This window comes from Euleptes europaea, chromosome 17 (genome assembly GCF_029931775.1).
Source record: "Euleptes europaea isolate rEulEur1 chromosome 17, rEulEur1.hap1, whole genome shotgun sequence".
Taxonomy (NCBI): domain Eukaryota; kingdom Metazoa; phylum Chordata; class Lepidosauria; order Squamata; family Sphaerodactylidae; genus Euleptes; species Euleptes europaea.
In genome coordinates this window covers 48,580,869-48,607,351 of record NC_079328.1, presented here as the reverse complement: position 1 = coordinate 48,607,351, position 26,483 = coordinate 48,580,869, and the positions used below count along the sequence as shown (strand labels likewise).

Sequence of the window (26,483 nt, the reverse complement as noted above, 5' to 3'; positions counted from 1 at the left end):
GGTAGAGAAAGTCGGCATATAAAAACCAACTCTTCTTCTTCTTCTTCAACCTCATTGGGTTTTCAAGGCAAGAGACATGCAGAGGTGGTTTTCCCATTGCCTGCCTCTGCGTAGCGTCCCGGAACTTCCATAGTAGTCTCCTATCCAAGTACTAACACCAGGGCTGATGCTGCTTAGCTCCCAAGATCAGGCTAGCCTGGGCCATCTGGATCAAGGCAAGAGATGTTCAGAGGTGGTTTGCCATTGCCTGCCTCTGCATAGCAACTCTGGACTTCTTTGGTGGCCTCCCAATCAAGTACTAACCAGCACCAGCCCTGCGTAGCTTTTGAGATCTGACGAGATCGGACTAGCCTGGGCCATCCAGATCAGGGCTGTGCTCCTCATAGGAATAACCAATCCAGAGACCTGCCAGACGTTACACATCTCTGTTCCCTTCTTTGTTGGAAGAGGTAGGTACGTACGCATGACTGCTTCCTAGATCCAGGTGAAACTTCTTATGGCAGGTCATTCCATTGCTAGCAGGGTGCATAGAAAAGAGCATAGTAAATCTTCCTAACTCCTTGGATGGTGCGGTTTTACTTCAGATCATAAATGATTTAATGATTGCAACCTATTGGATTGCTCCGTGTGCCTACTAGAGGGCTCTGAGGAGTTTTACAGGAGATTAAAGAATGGTCTTGGTTGAAGATGGAATTAATCTCGCTCTGTCTTCTGCAATGATTCTGCAGTTACTGCACTATTGACAAAAGCCACAGCCTGCAGGATGAATGGCGTGCTTTTAACTGCTCTTAAAAGTGGAGTAATGGCTCTATCGAACATGGGCTGCTGCTGAGCCTCATGGGAAAGAGAATTTTAAAGTCTGTGTTGCCACAAACTAGATAAAGGGACACCCTACGGTTCTTGTCTCTAAATTCATCCATGTGAGGTAGCCGAGCAAGAGATCTCTGTTTACGGTAGTTTTTCGTTCAGAAACAAAGCTCTGAAGTAGACTGCTGCAACGTCCTCTAAAGGGAGGGCTGCCCTTGAAGGCTGCCCAGAAGGCTCAATTTAAGATATTGGCCATCACATACAAAGCCCTTCGTGGCCTGGGCCCCTCTTATTTGCAGGACCCCCTCTCTCCCTATGTTCCGCCATGACAACTTCGCTCAAGTCAGCAGGGCCTTCTGCAGGTCCCAACCTGGAAATGGGCAAAATCAACAACTGCTTGTACATGGGCCTTCTTGGTAGTGCCCCCCCCTCTAGCCACATTCAATGACACAGCTGTTTTTACCTTGTTGAGTTGGTGCAGGGTGGGTGACCACCAGAGACACACGCCAGCTCTGCCAATAAATCCAGAGTGTGTTCCAGTTGGTAAGAGCTAATGTACATTTCTGATCTGGGGAGGGGCTGTGGCTCAGAGGTAGAGCATCTGCTTGGTATGCAGAAGGTCCCAGGTGTTCAATCCCCGGCATCTCCAGTTAAAGGGACTAGGCAGGTAGGTGATGTGAAGGACCTCTGCCTGAGTCCTTGGAGAGCCATGGAGAGGGGCCGTGGGTCATTGGTAGAGCATCTGCTTGGCATGCAGAAGGTCCCAGGTTCAATCCCCGGCATCTCCAGTTAAAGGGAATGGGCAGGTAGGTGATGTGAAAGACCCCTGCCTGAGACCCTGGAGAGCCACTGCTGGTCTGAGTAGACAATATTGACTTTGATGGACCAAGGGTCTGATTCAGTACAAGGCAGCTTCATGTGTTCATGTGACCTGTCAGGTGAAAAAGAAGGTGAAGATGTGCAGGCAGCACTAGGCTCCCGTCCTGGTACCATGCCCTTCAAAAGTTTTAAGAAGAGAACTAATTGAAAGTTCAAATTGTATTTTATTTTATGGATTAAAAAAAAACTTATAGAACTGTAATGACCTGGCAGGAGCCCTCCATAAAAAATGTAAAGCTCGAGGGGGAAACAGAAACATAAATACAACCCAGCCTCACGATTCGTGGGGCTGCTCTCATCTGGTTCTGCTGGCTCCCCGCTGGATCTGGGTGTATACAGGGTCGCTGAGATCTTCCGACTGGTTCTCTTCAGATTCCTCATCGCTCTCCACAAGTTTCAGCTTCTGAAGAGTGCATTGTAGGCTCTAGAGATAAAGATATGGAGCTTTGCTTATGAGGTTGACAACCTCCAGGTGGAGCCTGGAGATCTCCCAGAATTATAACTGATCTCCAAACAGAGATCAGTTCCCCTGGAGGCAGTGGCTGCTTTGGAGGGTGGAGTCTATGGGATTATGGCCCACTGAGGACCCTCCCCCAGACCCTCCCCCCCAAATCTACAGGAATTTCCCAACCCAGAATTGGCAACCCTACTCGGTTACCTTGCGTGGGTGGTGCGCTTGCATGCCTTTGCTTGCTAAAGCAAAAGGCAATTTTTATATAGAATGGAAATATTTTTCTCAAACGTGTGAGGTTGTAAGTTCCTAACTTGGGAAAATGGCTGGACCCAGTGGTTTTCTCTGGTGGTGAGGAGAGCCCCCCCCTCCCCACAAGTATTTCTCCATAATGGCCACCCCTATCCGAGCCTGATTTTGCAAGCAAAACCCCAGCGAAGCAATTCCCTTTTGTACCTGGGTGCCTGTGGACCACGGGAGACTGGAGGAAGGGTTGGTGGTGATGACTGGTCGTACCTCGTTGGAGGTTCCAGAACCAATATGGATTTTTGCTCTGAAATCCTAATAAGACAAGAAGTAATTTATAGGTCAGCTCTTAACCCCTTGGCTGGCTACCTCAGAGCCTTCTTGTGCATCACTGAGACCGTAAGAAGGACCCTGCAGGGTTGGACCAAATATCCATCTAGTCCAGCATCCTGTTTCCTGCAAGGGCTAGCCAGAAGGCCCACCCCGCAAGCTGGGGCACAGAGGCCCCCAGAGACTGTTTTTCTTTAATCCAAGTCACCAGTGATTTATGGCAATCCCGTAGGGTTTTCATGGCAAGAGACATTCAGAGGTGGTTTGCCATTACCTGTCTCTGAGTCATGCCTCAGTATTCCTTGGAGGTTTCCCACCCAAATACTTGCCAGGGTCAGGGCTGAGAGTGTGTGACTGGCTCAAGGTCACCCAGCAAATTTACATGGCAGAGTGGGGATTGGAACCTGGGTTTCCCAGATCGTAGAAACTGGTACCAAGAGGTATACTGCCTCTGAACATGGAGGTTCCATTTAATAGTTAACAGTTATGGAGCGTTCTTGACTGGCCTAAGTTCACATAGTGAGTTTCATGTCAGAGTGTGGTTTGAACCCAGGTGTCCTAGATTCTAGTCTAGAACATTAACTGCTACACCACACTGTCTCTGTGGTTGGGGTATGTCAAACCAGGAATTGAAACTACAGTTTAAAGTTTGCTCATTTAACAACAGTTAGTCCTAAGTATGCTTTTGCATTGTGTATGTGGACATTTGGGCTTAATCCTGACTTTTTTCTAATGTATGTTTTATATGGCTGGACCATGACCATAATATTCTGAATACCCTTGGTCCATCAAGCTCAATATTGCCTACTCAGACTGGCAGTGGCTCTCTAGGGTCTCAGGCTGAGGTCTTTCATAGCACCTACTCCCAGGTCCTGTAAGTGGAGATGCCAGGGATTGAACCTGGGACCCTCCGCATGCCAAGCAGAGAGCTTTTCCATTGAGCCACAGCCCCTCCCTAAACCAGTGTTAAGCCAGGATGTCTGCCCTCAGACATTACACAAAACTGCAGTTAAGCCTAAATTGTGGTTAACAAACTGAGTTCAGTTCCTGGTTTCTTGAACCCTAACTATTTGTGTGTGTGTGTAAAGGGGCTGCCATTCAAACAGTTGCTCTAACCGTCGTTTGTTCCAGGAAACCAGGGTTTTGCACAATGTCTGAACTGAGCTTAACGGGGATTTAAGCTCCCTTTCAAGCCAAGGCTCCAGAGGCTTGACAGACTCCTCACAAGCCAGAGTTAGTGGCCTGCAGGTATTCAGGTGAGCGCACAACTAGCCTCAGCTGGGGCTGAACGGAGGTCACACGCAAGTGCCTCTGGCTGTCTTAATGAGGGGAAGGAGAAAGGCAGCTGCCCCAGTAGGGGCAGGAGGCCGGGACTTCTCATCCCCAGCAAAGAAGCCCAGCAGGAGAGGCCCCTCTTGGAGCCCCCGCCCTGGGGCACCTCGACGGGGGGGGGGGGGCTTTATGCATCTGCACTTCCCAGTGGAAGGCTCACTACTGAGGCTGGACGTCACTGTGCTTCTTCCGTGATGAAGGTATGAGTCCTTGAAGCACGGTGTCAGGCTCTGACTCCTTTCGGTCTGGGATCCAGGGCAGGTGTGCCCCCCAGTTATGGTTGCCAGGTCCCCCCCTGGCCACTGGCGGGGGTGGGGGGTAGGGTTGCCAGCTCCAGGTTGCAAAACTCCTGGAGATTTGAGGGTGGAGCCTGGGGAGGACAGGGGCCTCAGTGGGGTACAATGCCGCAGAGTCCACCCTCCCAAGCATCCCTTTTCTCCAGGTAGGGTTGCCAGCTCTGGGCTGGGAAATACCTGGAGATTTTTGGGGTGGAGCCTGAGGAGCACGGGGGTTGGACAGGGACTTCAATGCCCTAGAGTCCAATTGCCAAAGCGGCCATTTTCTCCAGGGGAACTGATCTCTCACCTGGAGATCAGTTGTGATAGCAGGAGATCTCCAGCCACCACCTGGAGGTTGGCAAACCTATGTCCAGGGGAACTGACCTCTGTAGTCTGGAGATGACCTGTAATTCCTGGGGATCCGCAGGTCCTACCTGGAGGCTGGCATCCTTAACTCCAGCATCCTTTCTTCAGCAATTCCAAGAGTTGAGCTTCAATTTAGGGTAAGAATGGGGGTTCAGCTTCACCCTGAGCCCCCGTCTCTCTGGCCTTGTGCCCGTCCTTTTGCTGCCAAGGTGAGACCTGGCCCTCCTTGGCTCTCCCTGGGCCGGCCTAATAAAGAGTATTGGGGGGGCTGACCCTGGACTCCCCCAATGCCCTCTCTTCAGGAGCAGGCCCACCACCCCTGGACATACAGCAATGAGATTTCGCTGGAGGTTTTTTTGTTTATGTGAAGTATTTATGTGTGTGTTAAGTGCCGTCAAGTCACTTCCAACTCATGGAGACCCTATGAATCAATGTCCTCCAAAATGTCCTATTGTTAACACCCTTGCTCAGGTCTTGCAAATTGAGGGCTGTGGCTTCCTTTATAGAGTCAATCCATCTCTTGCTGGGTCTTCCTCTTTCCCTGCTGCCCTCAACTTCTCCTAGCATGATTGTCTTTTCCAGTGACTCTTGTCTTCTCATAACGTGACCAAAATACGATAGCCTCAGCTTTGTATTTATACCCTCACCATAACAATATGCTCGAGACAGCTTGGCAAACAAGGCAGTTTCGACAACACCTCAAGAAACCAGCAAGCATAAAAACTGGTATGAAATCCATGCAACTCTGCAGGTAGGTTGTGGGGCAACCCTGTGCCCCCCCCCCCATGAAACAGCAAGGGAAAATAAAAGCGGCATAAATAAGACATCAGATTTAATATGACAGGAATGGGTTTGTGCCATATCTGGGAAGCACAGGGGAGAAGACAACCATGTAAAAGCCTAAACCATTATTAAGCTGGGGATGAATGCATGGCTTGTTTTTGTGTTTAGCAGCATTTACTAGCTGCTTTTCCTACGAGGAAAGTACCCAGAGCAGCTTATCCCACTTAAAAACAAAACGAAAAAGAAATCTTTGGTTTTACCAGGCTGGGGGCAAAGTCCGAAACAACAATTAAAGGCGGTGACTAAATTCTATGCTGCCGTTACCTCCAGGTCTTTCTCAAGATCATAGCTTTCAAGATTTTGGAAGGCGTTGGAATAAACCTCGAGAGCCTTTGCGTGGAAGACCATCTCGATGGTGACAAAATCCAAGAAGATCTTCTGCAGCGAGAGGAGACAGATAAATGCAACATTACCTCTTTATATTTATTCATTTATTTATTGCATTTATAGCCCACCCTCGTTCCTAGCAAGCTGGGCTCAAAGTGGGTCACAACATTTTGTCTAACTGACTTGATTTCTGGAATGCCAGGGCTGAGGGATCACCTCGCTTGAGCTGCAAAAAAATCCATTTGTTTTGGGTTCTCCCCTCGAAAAGGCCGAGGCAAACTTTCAGAAATTTACTTTCTTTCTTCCTAAGGTTTTTTTTTTTTTACTTAATGGAAATCTGAAAGGCCAAAAGAAAGAAAATAGATTCCGCAGTCGAGTATACCTAAAGTCATCAAATGCTTTGGGCTGAAACAGCAGCTTGAGAATGGGGGAGAAAAGAAATTGCACAGAAACAGTTTTTGGCCTAGAGCTGCTTCCCGTTTTTTTTTGCATTTGCAAGATTGCTGGGACCATCCAATAGATCTGACACATTTTTCCCTATTTATTTATTTAGTCATTCATTCATTCATTCATTCATTCATTCATTTATTATTTTAATTTTTGGTCTGACACTTTTAACTCACTGCATGTTCCATTCTCCGTTTCAACTTTTCATTCATTTTCAGTTTGCTTAGCCTGAGAATCGGTGAAACTCAATCCCCTCTGTTGCTCTATCTGTGGTGGACTCACTAGAGTTTGTTCAACAAACCACAGTTTACTGTGATGCCAGAATGGCCCAAAGAGGGTTGGGGAAACCCACCCACCCCCCAGCTGTCCAGATTACCTGAATATCTTTCAGTTTCTGCTTCTGAAACTCATCGATGGTCTCTTCCAGCTGGTGAGTGGTTCTGCTCGCATCGACAGACGCTTTGTGTACACTTGACTCTGCCTGGGCAAAGAGAACAGTACTGTGGTTAGCGATGGAACGGAAGGCATCGGGGTTTGCTGCGGTTCCCTCTTACTCAGAGGGAGACAGGGAACGTGTGACTGAAGGAAGCGTTGACGGGACACAGGCTGCCCGTGTTTTGCCTGCCGCAACAGAGAGCTTGGGGTGGTCTGGTTGTTGTGCGTCATTTCTTCCTAGCTGTCTGTCCCCTTGCCCTGCTTGGGCGAGATAGCTGGAAATGACTTCCCTGCTTTCTTTTTGGCCTAGATTTCCCATTGATTAAATGGGGGTTATGACCATGCGCGAATTGCGGAGGGGGAAAAAATCACTTGTTGAGAATCTTATGGACAGCCATGCTTAACAACCTTGGCGAACATATTATGCACATGCAGGGCAGGGTAATGAGTTCCTTGTTGACATGTTTGGTGGGGTGAAAATGAGAAATGCTCTTGAGAATCTCAAATGCACGGGCTGGAGTTGGTGGTAATGCAGCAAGAGATGCCTTCGAAGCTGGTTGTGCTGGGAAATAGGGCTGTCAAGAGCTACCACAGACCCCCAAGACAAAGATTCTCTTGTCCCCTCCCCTTTCATATTTAGGAGAACACAGATGAGGTGCCTGGTTAGAAGCCATAAGCGGCCCCTATGTCCCAGATCTCTGGTTCTCCAGGATGGAAATTTGTTCCCCCCTCCACAGCAGCCATGGTGAAGAAGAGGAAAGAGCTTTTCCTCTGTCTCGATTTTCCTTGCACAGGGTGGATTTGCAGGGCAGGTAATTTATTTACTTATTGGATTTTGTAATCCGAGAGAAGGAAGGAGGTTGCTCTTCTGGAATCTCTTTCAAGTTGTTTCACGGTAAGACCAGACCTGAGGCTTTCTGGAAGCACCGACCCCAATTCCCGGCTGTTTTCAGCGCAGATGCTCCGGGTTGTTTATGAGCCGCCTCCTCATCACTGCCTTGCTGTGAGCAGAATGATGAATTCAAGAATTCCAAGGAGGCCGGCACGAGGAAGGGCTATTTCAGGCCCTAGTTGTAAACAAGGGTGTGATTTCTGGACCAGCAAAGTGCACTGAGAGAAGCAGCTGTGGGTTCAGTCTTGCCTGGCTCAGGGTAGATACAGCAGGATCTCTCTGCAGCATGGGACCAACGCTCTCGCTTCTCCCTGCACAGTGATGCACATTAATGCCCAAGGAGCTAATTCCGTCAGAGCTGTGCCACGGCTTAGTCATTCTCTTCCTCTCTGTTTTTGTCCCTCCCAACAAAAAGCCAGGGGGGCATAGAGGGGGGGGGGAGAAGGGGAGAGTAGGCGTTTGACCTTGGTGCTTAAAACAACCCACCGTAAATGTTCTGGAGCTTTGCTGGTTTCAGCAGAGTGTAATTTTAGGTCCTGGCCCCTGCCTGGCCGATTACACATGGTATAAATATAGGGATGTGATTTATATGGCACAGGTCACGAGAGCCTCTTTGGAGTGCCTCTCGCTTGCTGTTGGCATGAAATTGAGGACCGCTGGGCCACAATTAGGGTTGCACTAATCCTGCATCCTGACCTGTTAGAACTGGTACTGTGCCCAGGCTAGTTCACCGTGGAAATGTGAGCCAGGACCTTGCAGATTCACAGGGCTCCTCTGTCTAGAAATGAGTGAATGGCTTTTGGCAAGCTGCTGTTTCTGCAGTATGTTGAATCATAGAATCATAGAGTTGGAAGGGACCACCAGGGTCATCCAGTCCAACCCCCTGCACAATGCAGGAAATTCCAAACTACCTCCCCCCCACACACCCAGTGACCCCATGCCCAGAAGAAGGCCAAGATGCCCGCCCTCTCATGAACTGCCTAAGGTCATAGAATCAGCACTGCTGTCAGATGGCCATCTAGCCTCTGCTTAAAAACCTCCAGGGAAGGAGAGCTTACCACCTCCCGAGGAAGCCTGTTCCACTGAGGAACCGCTCTAACTGTTAGAAAATACTTCCTCGTGTCTAGACGGAAACTCTTTTGATTTAATTTCAACCCGTTGGTTCTGGTCCGACCTCCTGGGGCGACAGAAAACAACTCGGCGCCATCCTCTATATGACAGCCCTTCAAGTACTTGAAGATGGTTATCTTCAACCCCTTCTTTGTGGGGATTACAGCAGTAAAAACTACAGATGCTCCACAGTGCTCACTGTTGCGACCTAGAAATGCCTTGCTCCCTAATCCTCATTCTCCCCCAAATAGGATACATTCCAGAAAGTTAAACACGTTTGTATGCTGCAGCAACGGAAAGGTTTGGCTGCAGCAAAAGTCTCTGCCTGGGTACATTGCTTCCAAAAAAGATGTACATCTAGCCACTGGTCACTGTGGGTGTCTCCTTGCATGCAGCTAGCGCTGAATCAACATCAATATTTTTATCCCTGGTGGAAGCCGTTGCCCTGGAAATCACAAAGTGCATCTGTTCTTCATTCCACAGAAATCAATGGGGCTACTACCAAACAGATGTGTTGAAGACTGTGGTGCATCCCCCCACAAGCAAACCCGCCCTGTACCACAAAGGACACATCCAGATGTTGTTCTTCTAGTGGTAAAACCAGTGCTAAACTCATCCTGCAAACACACCCCAACTTAAGTATCTTACCTAGTGAACCACCCTTTCTGAAGTAATTGGGAAATGACCAGCATCATCATGAGGGTCTCACCTGTATCTTCTCCATGTGAACATTTTTTAAACTTGTATGTTACTGTGCATTAGGGTGGTCATCTTTTCCTGGGGAGGGAGGAGAGGCAGGAGACTCTTACCTGTGACTAAGAATCAGAGTCAAGGTAAAAAAAACAGTGAAGGGCAAAGAACAATTTGAGTGAAAGCTATCTGCCATTCCTAAAATACTATGTTTTTTCTCTCTCTTAAGGCTTATGTCTTCTTGGGGATGTGGAACTGTATGGGTATAGCCCGGTTTTGTCAGATCTCAGAAGCTAAGCAGGGTTGGAACTTGGATGGGAGACCACCAATGAAGACTCTGCAGAGAAAGGCTATGGCAAACCACCTCTGCTTCTCACTTGCCTTGAAAGCCTCTTGCTGGGGTCACCAGAAGTGGGATGTGATTTGACAGCACATACATACGTGCATCTAGTTCTTCTTGCTGGCCTGGTCATCCAATGGAGACCTTTGTACAGAAAGATTTATGGACAAAATGGGGGAAGTCCCAACAGAACGATTTATGGTCCAGAGATCGAAGGAGGACATGAGGAACCTGGGGGAAGGATGCTTTGAAGAAGCAGAGGCTGGAAGTAGAGAAGGAGTCCAGAAAGACTTGCAGATTGGTGGCCTTTGGTCCAGGGCAAGAGGGAATAGGAAAGACCGAGATGCATGCCTGGAGGAGCCAAAATTCTCACCTTTCTCTGTTTGTAACATCCCCCCACTTTTTTGTGGTGTATCTAGAGTGATCTTGTGGATTACAGTAAAGCGATCTGGTGGATTACTGTCATGCATCTGAGGAAGCAAACTCGGACTCACGAAAGCTTATGCTGGAATAATTTTTGTTAATTTTTAAAGTGTGACCAGACTCTGGTTTGCTATAGCCCAGGCTAGCCCAATCTTGTCAGATCACAGAAGCGAAGCAGGGTCAGCGCCCTGGTTAGTACTGGGTTGCGAGACCAGCAAGGAAGTCCAGGGTTGCTATACAGAGATAGGCAATGGTGAACCACCTTTGAATGTCTCTTGCCTTGAAAACCCTACGGGGTTGCCATAAATTGGCTGTGATTTGATGGCCAAACAAACAAACAAAAAAAGGACTCCAGTTAAATTTCTCCCTGTGATCTTAAACTGCTTTGTCTGGCCCATCAAAAGCAAAATGCATTCGTTGCACACATAAATGTTGCTTGCTGTTTTCAGGGAGATGCTAAATTCCATGGGCGCATCATGTGCACGCATTAAGATTCAACACCAGAGGGCAATCCAGTGCTTTTATATATATGGAATTGCAGCAGAGGGGGAAAGATTTGGTATCTCTCAATCTGTGAACACTCCGACTCTGGACTGGTTTAAGACAACTTGAGTGGAGAGAAGTGTAGGAGGATAAAGGAGGATTCCAGGAGACAGGAGCGTTTGGTGGGAGGCCATGAGAAGGGCTCATCTCTAGACATAAAGGCGCCTTGACCTTGTTTCTCCGCCAGTTACAGCCCTTCTGCAGAGTTGGAGATTATATATAAATCCCAGCTGAATCCCAAAAGGCAGCAGGTATTCTGCACACAAGAAGTCTGCAACCGAGAAGGAAGTTGAGACCAGGAAGGGCAGACATGAAGGAGCTACAAAAGATCCTTAAGTGTAAGTGTGTGTTGTTGGTGACCAAGATAATTCATACCATAGTGTTCCCCATGACTATGTATGGGTATGAAAGTTGGACAATGAAGAAAGCTGATAGGAAGAAAGTTGATTCATTTGAAATGTGGTGTTGGAGGAAAGTTTTATGTATATCAGGGACAGCCAAAAAGACAAATCAGATCAAGCCTTAATTCTCCATAGAAGCTAAAATGACTAAGCTAAGGTTATCGTACTTTGGTAACATCATGAAAAGAAGGCTCACTGAAAAGGACATTGATACTAGGCAAACTGGAAGGCAACAGGAAAAGAGAAAGACCCAATATGAGATGGTTTGACTTTATAAAGGAAGCCACGGCCTTCAGTCTGCAAGACCTGAGTAAGGCTGTCAACAATAGGATGGTTTGGAGGTCATTAATGCATAGGGTTGCCATAAGTTGGAAATGACTTAACGGCAGATAGCAGACATAATAACTAGAGGCAGAGTTTAATTCCCCGCTGTAAGATGTTCCTTAGGACCTCACTGTCTGTATGGTATCAGCGGCCCTCTACACCTGACCAGTCTTAGAACTGCCCACCTGTCCCCTAGAAGATCTCTCCCGGCAAGGGACCCCCACCCACCTTCTCCTGTATCTGTGAATAGTTCCCTGCACATCTAGGGTTGCCAACCTCCAGCTCCTAGCTGGAGACCTCCCGCAATTACAACTGATCTCCAGCCGATAGAGATCAGTTCCCCTGGAGAAAATGGCCGCTTTGGCAACTGGACTCTATGGCATTGAAGTCCCTCCCCTCCTCATGCAGCAGTGGTGAAGAGGGACCTGGCAACCCTACTGCACATCTAATTGAGGGGAAAGGTGAGAGGGTTGAGAAGGAGAGGGATAAAAACAGGTGGGAAGAACGTGATTCTGTCCGACCTGCGTAGCGCACTCCATGTGGGGCTGACTTTGGAGACTGGGAACATCAGTGGGTGCAGAATTCTGCAGCCAGATACTGCAGCTCTTGATACTGAGACCATATCTTGCCGGTACTTAGAACTATTTCACTGGCTTCCTGTGGCTTCTGTGCCTGATTCATAATGCTGATGAGTACTTTCAAAGCCCCAAATGGCATCTCTTAAGATTGTCAGCTGAAGTTCTTTAGAGTCTCCCTCTTTTTTCAGAAGGGAGGCAGATGACCCCCCCCCCCCATGCAGGGCCTTTTCAGTAGTGGCTCCCAGACTTTGGAATGCCCTGCCCTGGAGGCTCACCTGGCACCAGATCTAATGTCTTTCAAGAGCCAAGTAAAGGCCTTTTTGTTGGCCAAAGCTTTTATGCAACATTGGGTTTTGGGTTTTTTTTGCTCATACTTCTTGTTGTTTACGTAGCTGGCTTTCCACATCACTGTTTTATTATATTTTGATTCTGCTCTGCTGCTTTTGTGTTTTGCGGCTTTAAATTGGAATTCAGCTTTATGTTGTGTTAACTGTTTGAACGTGGCCGGGCTTGAGCACCCCAAGAACCAGGTCTCTGGGTGAGGGGTGGGGTATAAATGCTTAATGTAAATACACAGATCTTAACAGATCCTGGACTGAGCAGAATGGTTATAAGCTGGGAGCCAACATGCTTCAGGATCTTGTCAATAGGTATAGCGAGAAGGTTGTGTTACATTTTTGTTTTAGGGTGCCAAAATTGTACATGATTTACTCTGGAGAGAGGGGGCAATTGCCTATGTTTTAGTGTGTGTGTGTGTCATGTGAAATTTAGGGGATTAATGGTTTTGGCTATAGCTCGACACGAAATGAAGGCCCCATGTGTATCTGGTGGGGCTGGGGGGGAGAGAATTCACCCCCTTCTTGAAGGTCTTGGGGTTGTTGCCTTGGGTAGCTTTCTGCTGATCTCTCAGCAGCTGAGTTGAGTCCTGCAGGGATTAAGAGGATGCTGAACCCACCTCTCTTCCCCTTGAGAATCTTTCCTGGAGATTTTTTCTGCTGAATGCATCTCCCTTTGGAAAAAGGTTTAGTTTTGAAGGAACGTGTGATTAAAATACCCTTTGCACAGGAAAAAAAAAAAGGGAAAATCTTAGTTGAGCCCTGTGGATTATCCTGCAGTTCTTCTTTTCCCAACAGATTTCTTTCCTCCCTGTTAAGATAAATATCTTATGGAGGGAAAGTACTCCTGCCTCTTGATGAGATTTAATAAATTCGCGGATGCCAGGAAGCGCTGGGGGTCTTTAGAACCTGAGACCCTAAGGAAATGGATGGCAAATGTGTGCCTAGGAATGACTAGTATGGTTTGGCCTGCTTTTTCTCCTCTTTTTGCATCCAAACTGGCATGCTATTTTGGGGCCCATCTGTACAATGCTGTGCTGTGAACATCCACTTTCCAGTTTTCCCCTGTCTTCGGCATGCTGTCTCCCAAACCTGTTTTTTCCCCCTGAAAGAATGCAGTCCACACGTGTTAGCACGCTACCTGGAGATTTTTGGAGACAACCTTTGGCTGGTTTTGGTGTGATGTCATTATATTTCTAAAACAAAAGGATGATGATGAAGGGTGTTTGGGAGCCATCCCGTCTAAGCCCAGACTCAGCGGTGAGAAATGCTCTGCACATGTGCAGAGGCGCTCTTGACTTTTAAAAGTCAGTTCCAGCGCTGAGACTTGGAATTGCAAATAGGCTGTACCTCTGGCATGTTTGGCTACAACAATGGTCCCCAAACTTTTAGAGCCTGCGGGAACCTTTGGAATTCTGACACAGGGCGGTGGGAACAGCCACAAAACGGCTGCCACGTATCATGGCTGCTGCAGCTTAACGCCAGTGGGGAGGGGCTGTGGCTCAGTGGTAGAGCATCTGCTTGGCATGCAGAAGGTCCCAGGTTCAGAGTCCGGCATCTCCAGTTAAAGGGACTAGGCAGGTAGGTGATGTGAAAGACCCCTGCCTGAGACCCTGGAGAGCCGCTGCCAGTCTGAGTAGATGATACTGACTTTGATGGACCAAGGGTCCGATTCAGTACAAGGCAACTTCATGTCTTCACGGAGTGAAGATCCTTGTACTGTGATGACAGTTGCAGGCAAAGCAACATTTTTTTAAAATCCTCAGTCAATCAAATCTCCAATGGCCAATCAGAGCATTGCTGGGCAAAAGCTCCATCTGACTCCACCCATTTTCTAAAAACACTTGGTGGGCACTATTGTGCCCACGGGTACCACGTTGGGAACCCCTGGGCTAAAATGTCTGTGGGGCGAGAGTTTTAATCTGCCTGTTCACTTTCGTAGCTCTGCAATGAGGATGTAGCCTGAGGGTTGTGGTTTTTAACCCTCATGGTTGTCCCTTGGGTAGGGTTGCCAGGTCCCTTTTCGCCACTGGTGGGAGGTTTTGGGGGCGGAGCCTGAGGAGGCCGGGGTTTAGGGAGGGGAGGGACTTCAATGCCATAGAATCCAATTGCCAAAGCGGCCATTTCCTCCAGGTGAACGGATCTCTATCGGCTGGAGATCAGTTGTAATAGCAGGCAATCTCCAGCTACTACCTGGAGGCTGGCAACCCTACACTTGAGCATTATCCATACTGTTTTCATCTCATTTTATCTGAGCCCCAGCTAGCTGCAGAGCGGGCCAGCTGCTAGCCTGCAACCATCTATTTTCCTCTCCTTGATGCAAGAAGACGGCTTTCCCCGTGCGCGTCTGTTTCCAATAGGTTTCACCGCTCTGCAGAAGGCTCGGAAGGAAACCTCACTGAAACACAAACCTCCCTCGGCGAGGGCTCGTAACCCTGCCTTCCTGAGCTGGCTGCCTTAAGGAAGCCAGAGCTCTGTGTGATACTAGGAAACCCGCAGCGCCTTTGCAGTGGGGAAGGGTTGGGTGCTGGAAAGGATACAATCATGTGTCGGTCGGACGGCGACTTCTGTCGGAGCTTCTCCAGTTTCTCTAATTGTTTTATCTCGTTGTTTCGGGCCGTGTTGAACTTCTTGATCTCGGCCTACCGATTGCAACAGAGGCATTCCGTTTTGTACTCAATTCGCTAACCGAAAAAGTGGGGACAGGCCCGGAACAAACTGCTCACCTGCCTTCTCGTTCTCTGTAGTCTCAGTTTTGCATGCTAAACTCTGAAAAGTCCTAATAGCTGGGAGTGTGGGATGATTGCCCCATGAGAATACAAAAATATATATTGGGTACAGAATTCAAGGAGGAGGAGGAGGAGTTGGTTTATATATGCCAACTTTTCCTACCTTTTAAGGAGAATCAAACCAGCTTACAATAGCCTTCCCTTCCTCTCCCCACCCACCCACAACAGGTACCTTGTGAGGTAGGTGGGGCTGAGAGAGCTCTTAATAGAACTGTGACTTGCCCAAGGTCACCCAGCTGGCTTCATGTGGAGGAGTGGGGAATCAAACTCGGTTCTCCAGATTAGATTCCACCGCTCTTAACCACTACACCACGCTGGCTCTCAGGGAGGTGTACAGTCATTGAAGAGTGTTGGACTAGGATAAAAAGACCCAGGTTCAAACTCTGCCATAAAGCTCACTGTGTGATCTCGGCCAAGCCATGCACTATCCTATCTACTTCACAGGGAGGTTGTGTGGAGAAAGGGACAACTCTGTATTCCCCCCAAAGCTCCTTCAATGAAAGACAGGATAAAAATGTGATGAACATGGGGTGCGGTTTGCATTTCAGTGCATCACTTACCCTGGTTTGCTTGATGAGCGTTCCGTATACCTTCAGAGGCCGAACGACTTTGGTTTCCAGTCTCTCCACCTAAAGGGAAAAACATGTTCAGTGCTGTAGAAGCATGCATGCAGCTAGGTAGACTGCAATGGTACAAAGTCCTCCTTCCAGGGAAGATGGTGGCAGGTATCAACAGAGCTCCATGAAGGGTAATCACCTGTACCTGGTATGCATTGGGTTGCCATCTTTAATCTGCCAAGGCGTACATGCTTTAGCAAAACCATAACAGGCGAAAGGGAAGAGTTTCTCCACTTGAAAGATAGTGTGTATAGTGGTTACAGTGTTGGCTTAGAGTGTGGGAGACCCAGGTTCAAGTCCCCACTCAGTAGGATTACCAACTTCCAGTTAGTGGCTGGAGATCTCCTGCTATTACAACTGATCTCCAGCCAGTAGAGATCAGTTCTCGCTTTGGCAATTGGACTCTATGGCATTGAAGCCCCTCCCCAAACCAATCCCTCCTCAGGCTCTGCCTCAAAAATCTCCTGCTGGTGGTGAAGAGGGACCTGGTAACCCTACCACTCTGTCATGAAGGTCACTGGGTGACTTGGGGCCAGTTGCTTTCCCTCAGCTTATATTACCTCGCAAGGTTGTTGTGAGGGGGAAAAGGAATGGGAAGAACCGTGTTTTGAGCTCCTTGGAGAAAAGGCAAGAGTTCTCCCAGAATTAAAACTAGGGTTGACAGGCCTGCACCTGGCAATAGAGGGACATTCAGGGGTGGGCCACAGGGAGGGGGAAGCATCATGCAACACGGCAACGTGACTTCCAGGGGAAGACCAGGACCTCACTCTATCACATGACACTCTAGGAATTTTTCAGATCTCCTGGTAAAGACCATAGAGATTTTGGGAATCCCTAGAGAGTTGCTCAATGCAGTGATCTCACTTCCAAGTCTTCAACCAGAAGTGATGTCACTGGATCGTGTGACATTGTTCTCTCCACTTAGCACTGGTGGGCATTTGCCCAAATGGCAACCTTATTTGCAACAGACCTCCAGACTGCAGAGAACAGTTTTCCTGGAGAGAACGGCGGCTTCAGAGGGTGGACTCCATGATATAACATCCTTGCTGAGCTCTTATGCACCCCCAAACTCTGCTCTCCCCCAGCACTACCCTAAAATCTCCAGGAATTTCCCAAGCAGGAGGTGGCAACCCTAGACTGGGATGAAAATATATAGCTAGATCGTATCATAGTAATTGTCATACTAGAGAAACCTTTGCTTGTTGATTTCTGCTGGTGAGGCAGGCCTTAAACTGCTGGGCCTCTGTTCCTTCAAATCAGATAAGAAGAAGAAGAGTTGGTTTTTATACTCCAATTTTCTCTACCTTTTAAGGAGACTCAAACCAGCTTACAATCTCCTTTCCTTCCTGTCCCCACAACAGACACCTTGTGAGGTAGGCGAGGCTGAGAGAGCTCTAAGAGAGCTGTGAATAGCTCAAGGTCACCCGGCAGGCTTCATGTGGAGGAGTGGGGGAACCAACCCGGTTCTCCAGGTTAGAGTCCGCCACTCATGTGGAGGCATGGAGAAACCAACCTGATTCACCAGATTAGAGTCCACTACACCACGCTGGCTCTATGTGCATAGCATGGCCGGTCCTGTCCCATAAGCATTCCACTCCTCATATGGATGTTATTCTTTCCATTTTGGGCGACTCGAGCTCAGCTCTTTACCTCAGCTTGCCTGTAGTCCTGCACTTTGGCCATCTCCTCCGCAAAGTTCCTCACGATGGATCGAAGCTCGGGGTTCTCCGTGTTGGAGTAGTCGATCAGCTGCTTCACCAGGAGGTCGGACTTGTCCCGCAGTTTGGCAGTCTTGCGGGTGTAGGCAGCCATCAGAGTGCAGAACTTGCTGAAGTACGTCTCTGCGTTGGTGACCACTTTCTCCATCATCTTCACTTGGCTGTCCCTGCAGTGGGGAATAATCTTTTTTTCAATTTAACTTAAAGAACTTGTGTCCCCCCCCCCCCAAAAAAAGTTTGTGAGCGTAATATGCTGTGTCATCTGCTACTGTGGAGAGAGCGAGTCCTAAATCGGACAGCTAGGACTGGCAGCTTTTCTGAGCTAGACACCCCCAGGCTCAAATGCTTAGTCCTCATTTCCATCAGAGCCTCTCAGCCTGGTGGGGCCCTCACCATTGCTCTTCACTGTCTCCAGGTCTTCCTTCACATGAAGCTGCCTACTGAGCCAGACCCTTCATCCATCAAGGTCAGTATTGTCTACTTTGACTGGCAGCAGCTCACCAAAGTCTCAGGTAGAGGTCTTTCAACAGCATCTCCTGTCTGATCCTTTTCACTGGAGATGCTGGGGATTGAACATGGGGCCTTCTGCATGCAAAGCAGATGCTCTACCACTGAGCCATGGTCCCATTTTCTAATCTATTGCAATGGGGCTAACCTTGAAGAGAGTTCGGAGGCTGCAGCTACTGCAGAATGCTGTGGGTAGCCTGTTGGGTGGGGCCAGTTAATGGGAGCATGTGACGCCAATACTACAGCAGTTACACTGAGCACTGATCCACTCCCAAACCCAATTCAAGGTGTTGGTTTTGACCTTTAAAGCCCTACATGACTTAGGACCAGGGTATCTGAAGCATATGTTCATACCCAGGAATTAAGATCACAAGGAGGAGAAGAAGAGCTGGTTTTTATTTACCGATTTTCTCTACCACTTAAGGAAGAATCAAACCGGCTCACAATCACCTTCCCTTCCCCACAACAGACACCCTGTGAGATAGGTGGGGCTGAGAAAGTTGTGACTAGCCCAAGGTCACCCAGCTGGATTCATGTGTAGGAGTTGGGAAACAAATCCAGTTCCCCAGATTAGCATCCCCGCTCATGTGGAGGAGTGGGGAATCAAACCCGGTTCTTCAGATCAGAGTCCACTGCTCCTAATCACTACACCACCTCCTGATTTTCTTATCAATCAAATAAGCTTGTTTGGTGGGTATATGAGAGAGGGCCTTTAATGTGGCAGCCCCACAGTTATGGAACAACCTCCTCAGGGAGATACAACTGGCCCTCTCACTGTTGATCTTCAGGAGACGGTTGAAGATGGTTTTATTTAGGACTGCATTTGGTTAAGTTTACTAGCAGTCCTGAGTTGTGATCTTAAATTTTGTTTTTTATGTATTTTATTGTATGGTATTCATTGATGGTTCTAAGCTGCCTTGAGTCCCATAAGGAAGAAAGGTGGCTAATAAATGCTTTAAATGCATCATTAATCTTGCCCAGGGTTTTGCCACATCTCAGCTTCGTCCTGGCCCCACATTCTCTGCCTGCTAGTTTCTTGTAAGGATGGATTTCCTCATTTTGACCCCTGGCTTCAAGAAGACTCCTTTTCCTTGACTCCCTCCTGCTGTCGTTTGGAAAGCGGCCTGGGTGGCACACAAGAGAGCTGAGCACATGAAGTTTTTGCCCGCTACTCTCTCTTTGCAAAGAAAGGTCTAGAAAGTGAAGCTTTTCCTTTAATAAAGTGATGGGGAAAAGCTTCGCCGCCTTGAGTTCTGGCTGCTGTAAAAGGAACAGAAACCAGCTGGTAACGCATCTGGATTTAATCTACCTCTCTGGATGGTCGTCATGGGTGTAAATGTCTCCAGCAGCTGCAGAGCTTCCTCAAAGCGGCTGTTGCTGCTTTGGACATGTGTTGGGACCGGGCACAGGGGAGGATGTTTCTTGGCTCTCTCTTGAGGATTTCCTCTTAAGGGGAAAGCGGCGTCACAGCCTTCTTGTTAGCCCACGACTTTGCCAGGGGGTGACAAAGGATTGAAATGTTTCTAGAAATTCTGTACTGTTTTAGTGGTGTTCTACGCCTGACAATTGCTATCGGCAAAATACTTTCCTGGTATTCTAGGACATTTTGTGGCCCTTCAGGTCTGTTCTCACCACCCGCCTTTGCTAAACATGTCTGGACTTCCCACCATAGATTGAAGCTTGACAAACAGCCCTGGTTTTCTCCCTCTTCTGGCCCCTTCTGTTGCCTCCACACCGTCATTCAGGAAAGAATGAATCAAAGCTGCAAATAATCCAGATGAGGAGTCCAACTCTTTACCTTCAGCATCTCTTGCAACAAATACATTTCCTCTTTGATGCTGCCTCTCTCCCTCTTCAGATTCTTCCTTAAATCCCACCCTTTCTCTGAAGCCTTTGTCTTAACCCCACAGTGTGTATTTCCCAGCAAAACTTGGATTGGGGCTGTGGCTCAGTGGTAGCGCATTTGCTTGGCATGCAGAAGGTCCCAGGTTCAATCCCTGGCATCTCCAGTTAAAGGGACTAGGCATGTAGGTGATATGAAAGACTTCTGCCTGAGACCCTGGAGAGCCGCTGCCGGTCTGAGTAGATGATACTGACTTTGATGGACCAGGGGCCTGATTCAGTATAAGGCAGCTTCATGTGTTGGCCATGTGAACACTGTTTGGCTCCTGCAGATGTCTCTGCGTTCACATGAAGCTCCCTCGTACTGAATCAGATCCTTAGTCCATCAAGGTCAGTATTGTCTACTCAGACAGGCAGCAGCTCTCCAGGGTCTCAGGTGGAGCATTTTTCATCTCACTTTCTACCTGGTCTTTTTAACTGTAGATGCTGGGGATTGAACCTGGGGCCTTCTGCATGCCAATCAGAGGCTTAACCACTAAGCCACAGTTTGCAGTAGCAAGGAGAGCCCATGGGGAATGGTTGCCATGGGGAAGCACCTCACGGTTTGGTCAGTGCCTGTATGGGAGACCACTAGTGGATCCCTGTGGGAATCCCTCACTGAATTCCATGATGGTAAGAAGGCATATAAATCTACTGTATAAGTACAAATAATAAATTCTTCTAGAGACCCAGCATTGTGTTGTGGTTAAGTGCTGTGGAGACTAATCTGGAGAACCGGGTTTGATTCCCCACTCCTCCACATGAGCTGTGGACTCCAATATGGAGAACTGGGTTTGATTCCCCACTCGTCCACATGAGTAATCGACTCTAATCTGGAGAACTGGGTTTGTTCCCCACTCCTCCCCATGAACAGCAGATTTTAATCTGGAGAACCAGGTTGGTTTTCCCCCTTCTCCATATGAGTAGTAGACTCTAATCTGATGAACAAGGTTTGATTCCCCACTCCTACACATGAAGCCAGCTGGGTGACCTTGGGCCAGTCACAGTTCTCTCTGAACGCTCTCAGCCTCACCCACCTCACATGGTGTCTGTTGTGGGGAGAGGAAGGAGATTGTAAGTCAGTTTGATTCTCCTTAAAAGATAGAGAAAGTCAACATATAAAAACCAACTCTTCTTCTGTAATGTGTTGATGGTCTGGTGAGTCCTTCCAAGATTTTCCCCTCTCTGCATTCCTAAATGGAAATCTCTCTCAAGGGGTGGGCTTTCCTAAATGGAAATCTCTCTCAAGGGGTGGGCTTCAATCCCACCTGTGAAAAGGAAGCATCCTAACCAAAAAGTAAATTGGCAAATCCTCCTGTTTTACCTGGAGAGGATGACATTCATATTTGCGGGATGAAGCCGGTCTTCAGAATGATTACTGCTGTAGCAAGAGGGTCAGCTCCCATGGAACCGGAGAAGGAGGAGTGGCTGCTCTAGACTCCGCTCAGGTGCCGTTCCTGGACAGGTTGGTATGGTAACCTCACCAACAGAGCCATTGCCCTGGGGAAGAGTCCTGGCTTCAGTTTCCAAGGGTAACTGTCTCTTGGAGAGAGGTTATTCCTGCAGCCAAACCCTCCTGGAATTGTTGGTTCAGACTAATGCAGCACAGGTAAAAAGCAATTAAAAGAAATCAGACTCATTGGAGAAAATGTCAAGGAGCAAAATCAATAAGGCCAGTTGGGTGGGTTGTTTTTTTTTTTTTAACCTGGTTGTGACCAATATTGTTATGGTTAGTTGCAGTTCAAATAAAAACTTGTAAAAAAATGGCTCGAGGAGGCAAAATAAAAAAGGAATTGCTTTGATCTGCTTTTTCCATTCTGGTTCAGTTTGGTTTGTTGGAAACAGCCTGCTAAAATATACTATGCACTAGAATCATCCTCCACCAGTGGATCTCACTCTGCCATGTTTCTTGCCTCCTGCATTTCCAGAAGATGCCAATTTGGAGCACGTGTGCACCAGGCAAGAGTTCCAGACACAGGAATGGTCTTTCTTTTGGTCATGATGTGGCCGGAGCACGCCAAAGACTGGTTGTTGATCTTGGGGGGAGAAAGGGCCAGAATCCACCTCTGCTGACCTCAAGTACGGGAGCGCTGTGGTGTATGAGGTTGTCTGACACAGGGGCGTCGAAGGGTAGATCCACAGATCATTGGAATGTGCTCTTACGTTGCAGCTGTCATTCACTGCTGTATTTTCCTGTATAGACAAGACAATCCAGAAGAAGAAGAGTTGGTTTTTATATGCCAACTTTCTCTATCACTTAAAGAAAAATCAAACCGGCTTACAATTGCCTCCCCCCCCCACAACAGACACCCTGTGAGGTAGGTGGGGCTGAGAGAGTTCTAAGAGAGCTGTGACTAGCCCAAGGTCACCCAGCTGGCTTTGTGTATAGGAGTGGGGAAACCAACCCAGTTCACCAGATTAGCCTCTGCCACTCTCGTGGAGGAGTGGGGAATCAAACCCGGTTCTCCAGATCAGAGTCCACCCCTCCAAACCACCGCAATTTACCACTGTACCATGCTAGCAATACTCAACAATGTGTGGACCCAGCCAAACTGCCTTTCATACAATCATAGAGTTATAGAGTTGGAAGGGACCACCAGGGTCATCAAGTCCAACTCCCTGCACTATGCAGGAAATTCACAACTATCTTCCCCACACACCCCAGTGACCCCTACTCCATGCCCTAAAGATGGCCAAGATGCCTTTGGTGGCACGAAGCAGTCATGTTAAAGCAGCAAGTGCCCAAACAGGATTACAGCCGAACATTAAGAAGAAGAAAAGTAACGACAACTGGGGAATTACACAAGAATGATGAAGAAGCGGAAATTGTTCAAGGTTTTCTGTTCCTTGGCCTCATCATCCACCCAAAGGGAGGCTGCAACAAAAAATCAGAAGGAGATTGAGACCTGGAAGAGAAGTTATGAAGGAGCTAGAAAAGATTCCTGAATTCATGATCTTCATCCTGTCTGTTTTGGCCTTTAACCTTTTATCCTCAACTCCCTTCTTCTATAGGTATTCGGCTCTTGTACCACTTCTAAGCCAAAAGTGTTGCAAGTCCCATTAATGCGTTTAGATCTATCATGCGCAGGTAGAATCTCTGGGTCTTCCCAACTGCAACATCTCCACATCAGGGACAATGGAATGGTAGAATCTCTGGGTAGACAAGTTGGAGCGTGTCCAGAGGTGGGCAACAAAGATGGTGAGGGGTCTGGAGACCAAGTCCTATGAGGAAAGGTTGAAGGGGCTGGGTATGGTTAGCCTGAAGAGGAGAATACTGGGAGGTGATATGAGAACCATCTTCAAGTACTTTAAAGGGCTGTCATAGAGAGGAGGGTGCCGAGTTGTTTTCTGTTGCTCGAGGTCGGACCAGAACCAACGGGTTGAAATTAAATCAAAAGAGTTTCCAACAGTTAGAGTGCTTCCTCACTGGAACAGGCTTCCTTGGGAGGTGGTGAGCTCTCCTCCCCTGGAGGTTTTTAAGCAGAGGCCGGATGGCCATCTGTCAGCAGTGCTGATTCTATGACCTTAGGCAGATGATGAGAGGGAGGGCATGTTGGCCATCTTCTGGGCATGGAGTAGGAGTCACTGGGGGTGTGGGGGGGAGGTAGTTGTGAATTTCCTGCATTGTGCAGGGGGTTGGCTAGATGACCCTGGTGGTCCCTTCCAACTCTTACGATTCTATGATTCTATGCGAAAACGCACGGTCGCTTTAGCCTCCTTTATTCCTTGTTTCAGCCAGGATTCAGCCAGGATTGAACGCATGCGTTTAGCCAAACGTGCGTTCGATCCTGGCTGAATCCTGGCTGAAACAGGGAATAAAGGAGGCTAAAGTGACCATTCGTTTTTGCCCTATGTCTAACCTCAGGAAAAGGTTTGAGTCGGGTTGACAAATATTTCCATCGCTGACAAGCCGGCAGAGGGCAACCAAGAGCTGTATGTGGATGGCAAACGTTTATTGTAACTGCTCTGGGAGCCATTGAAGCAGAAATGGGTAAAAATTTCTGCCATTTCTCTTGGGATGTTGTATTGCTTTTCTAAGGGCATAAACACCCTTGCAGGTGTAGAACCCTCATCTGAGTTTGTAAACACCCTTACACAAATATTATAACATCCCAATGAAAAATGTTTACGTGTGTGAAGAATAAAGCCATTTGTCCTTTCTATGTATGTAAAACCTACCCTGTTTAGATTCGATACTCTGTCCTGCATTAACAAGATTAAGTATTTGAAGGGCTGTCACTTAGAAGAGGGCAGGGAGCTGTTCCTGTTGGCAGTAGAGGATAGGACTCGCAGTAATGGGTTTAAATTGTGGGCTGAAAGGTACCAGCTGGATATTAGGGAAATGTTTGTTACAGTAAGAGTTGTTCAACAGTGGAATCGGCTACCTAGAGGAGAAGAAGAAGCTCCCCCTCACTGGCAGTCTTTAAGCAGAGGCTGGACAAGCGCTTGTCAGGGATGCTCTAGGCTGATCCTGCATTGAGCAGGGGGTTGGACTAGATGGCCTGTATGGCCCCTTCCAACTCTGTGATTCTATGACTCCTTCAGTCTCTATGGACTGTGGATGTGGAGTTTCCCTTTAACCACTGTAACTGGTAGCCATTGATGGACTTCTCTTCCACGAATATGTCTAATAAGCCCCCAAGTTCGGTCCCTGACTGCTGCACTTAAAGGATCACAGCAGCGAGGATTGAGGAAGAGAGCTGCTGCCAGTGAGAGTAGACAATATTGAGCTAGCTGGACCAATGGTCTGACTCGGCATGAGGCAGCTTCCTACGTTTGTGTGTTTACTTGGAGGTTTTAAAGCAGGGGCTAGATGGCCATTTGTCAGCAGTGCCGATTCTGTGAACTCAGGCAGATCGTGAGAGGGAGGGCAGGAAGGGTTGCATCAGTGCTTGGCTCTTGTGACCCTTTCTTGCATGCCCAGGGTAATGCCGATAACTCGCCACTTTGGGGTCAGGAAGCAATTTTGCTCCAGGCGAGATTGGCCAGGGATCCTGGGAGGGTTTTTTTGGGCATGGAGTAGGGGTCACTGGATGTGTGTGTGTAGTGGGGGGGCAGGAGGTAGCTGTGAATTTCTTGCATTGCATAGATTAGATGGCCCTGGTGGTCCCTTCCAACTCTATGTTTCGATACTTGCTAGCTTCCCTATAGTATCCATCCCCAGAAATAAATTGGTATGGAGAGAGGTGCCTTCGAGCCCCACAGTCTGGGGGGTCAATTCCCCATTAGCTCAAGACTTCATCCTCAGGAGCTGCTCACCCGGCCTCTTAATACAGTGCGCACTGTTTCTCTTTGGATAATTTTCACCAAGGAATACCGCCTGCAGATCCTCAGCTTGCAGCTCTGAAGCTTGATTGATAGCTATTTATTGCCACCGGCTTGTTCAAGAGTGTCTGTGCGGCTGTCTGTAGCTTGTCTGGGGAACCGGAGGCGGCGAGCTCCGTCCCTCTCTCCCGCCTCCCCCGGCTACTCTGCTTTATCAGACCCATTTTCCCAAATGAATGAGAAACCGCATAAAGGCCAAACCTCAGATGAGGTATTGACTATCTGCCTGTACAGTTAGCCACCTGCTTGCAAGAAGCGGAGTCGTGCTTCCGAGGAAGCTGGTAGGTGAGAGCCGCCTGTGTGAACACATACGCACATTCGGTGCATGCATGGTACACTGAGCACGGCCTACCAGAGCGCTAAATAGCCTGCGAGCCAGAGTATCTCCAGGGCCACCTGCTCCCGTTTGAAGCTGCCGAGAAGTAATGTCTTCGGCAGAGACCCTCCTTTGGAAGTCAGGTGTGTGTCTGCCAGGGCATAGTGACACCTCACTTGTAGACCCACCCACCCCAGTTATCTACTGTTAAGGGCTTATTATTCATTCAGACCTTGGTTTTGTGTCTGTGTTCTTTTTTCTGTGTGCGTGCTAGGGTTCCCTGGTCCCTCTTGGCCACCGGTGGGAGGTTTTCAGGGAGGAGCATGAGGAGGGCAGGGTTTGGGGAGGGGAGGGACTTTGATGCCATAGAGTCCAATTGCCTAAGTGGCCATTTTCTCCAGGTGAACTGATCTCTTTCGGATGGAGATCAGTTGTAATAGCAGGAGATCTCCAGCTAGTACCTGGAGGTTGGCAACCCTAGTGCATGCTCACTTCTATAATGGTTTGTTACTCTGTGCTGTCTCTTATTGTTTTAATTGTTGGTTTGGTGTGCAAGCTGCCTTGGAAGGTTTGGGTTGAAAAGTGACATATAAGTTTGGTTTAAATAATAAACTAACCTTATAGAAGCATATGTGGATTGGTGTTAGGGTTGTCAGCTCTGGACTTGGAAATACCTGGAGATTTTGGGGGTGGAGCCTGGGAAAGGTGGGGTTTGGACCTCAGCAGCGTCTAATGCCATAGAGTCCACCCTCCAAAGCCGCCAGTTTCTCCAGGGAAACTGATCTCTATTGCCTGGAGATCAATTGCAATAGTGGGAGATCTTTAGGTCGCACCTGGAGGTTGGCAACCCTAGCTGGTGTGGTGTAAGGGTTAAAGTGTAGGACTAGGACGTGGGATAACTGGATTCGAATCCCTCGCTTGACCATGGAAGCCTGCCAGGTCACCTTGGGCCA

The 26,483-nt window shown here is 48.2% G+C and overlaps 1 protein-coding gene across 1 annotated transcript; it reads right to left on the bottom strand.

Moving 5' to 3' along the window:
* Window positions 1-1,981: 1,981 nt before the first annotated feature.
* CIBAR2 (CBY1 interacting BAR domain containing 2) lies at window positions 1,982-21,233 on the bottom strand. Its single transcript, XM_056862386.1, has 9 exons — window positions 21,214-21,233; window positions 17,434-17,668; window positions 15,727-15,795; window positions 14,918-15,019; window positions 9,553-9,558; window positions 6,683-6,787; window positions 5,797-5,910; window positions 2,594-2,698; window positions 1,982-2,110 (listed from the first exon to the last, which is right to left on the bottom strand). The coding sequence occupies exons 1-9, from the start codon at window positions 21,231-21,233 to the stop codon at window positions 1,982-1,984; spliced, it is 885 nt and encodes a 294-aa protein (XP_056718364.1).
* Between the last annotated feature and the right edge of the window lie 5,250 nt (window positions 21,234-26,483).

Bases quoted from the DNA above. Each gene is read 5' to 3' on its own strand.
- CIBAR2 (XM_056862386.1), bottom strand. From the start codon at position 21,233: ATGAATGTCATCCTCTCCAG. The intron at 15,020-15,726 runs GTAAGTGATGCA...TGCAATCGGTAG, and splicing joins CGCTCATCAAGCAAACCAGG to GCCGAGATCAAGAAGTTCAA. The intron at 5,911-6,682 runs GTAATCTGGACA...CTCTCGCTGCAG, and splicing joins AGAAACTGAAAGATATTCAG to AAGATCTTCTTGGATTTTGT.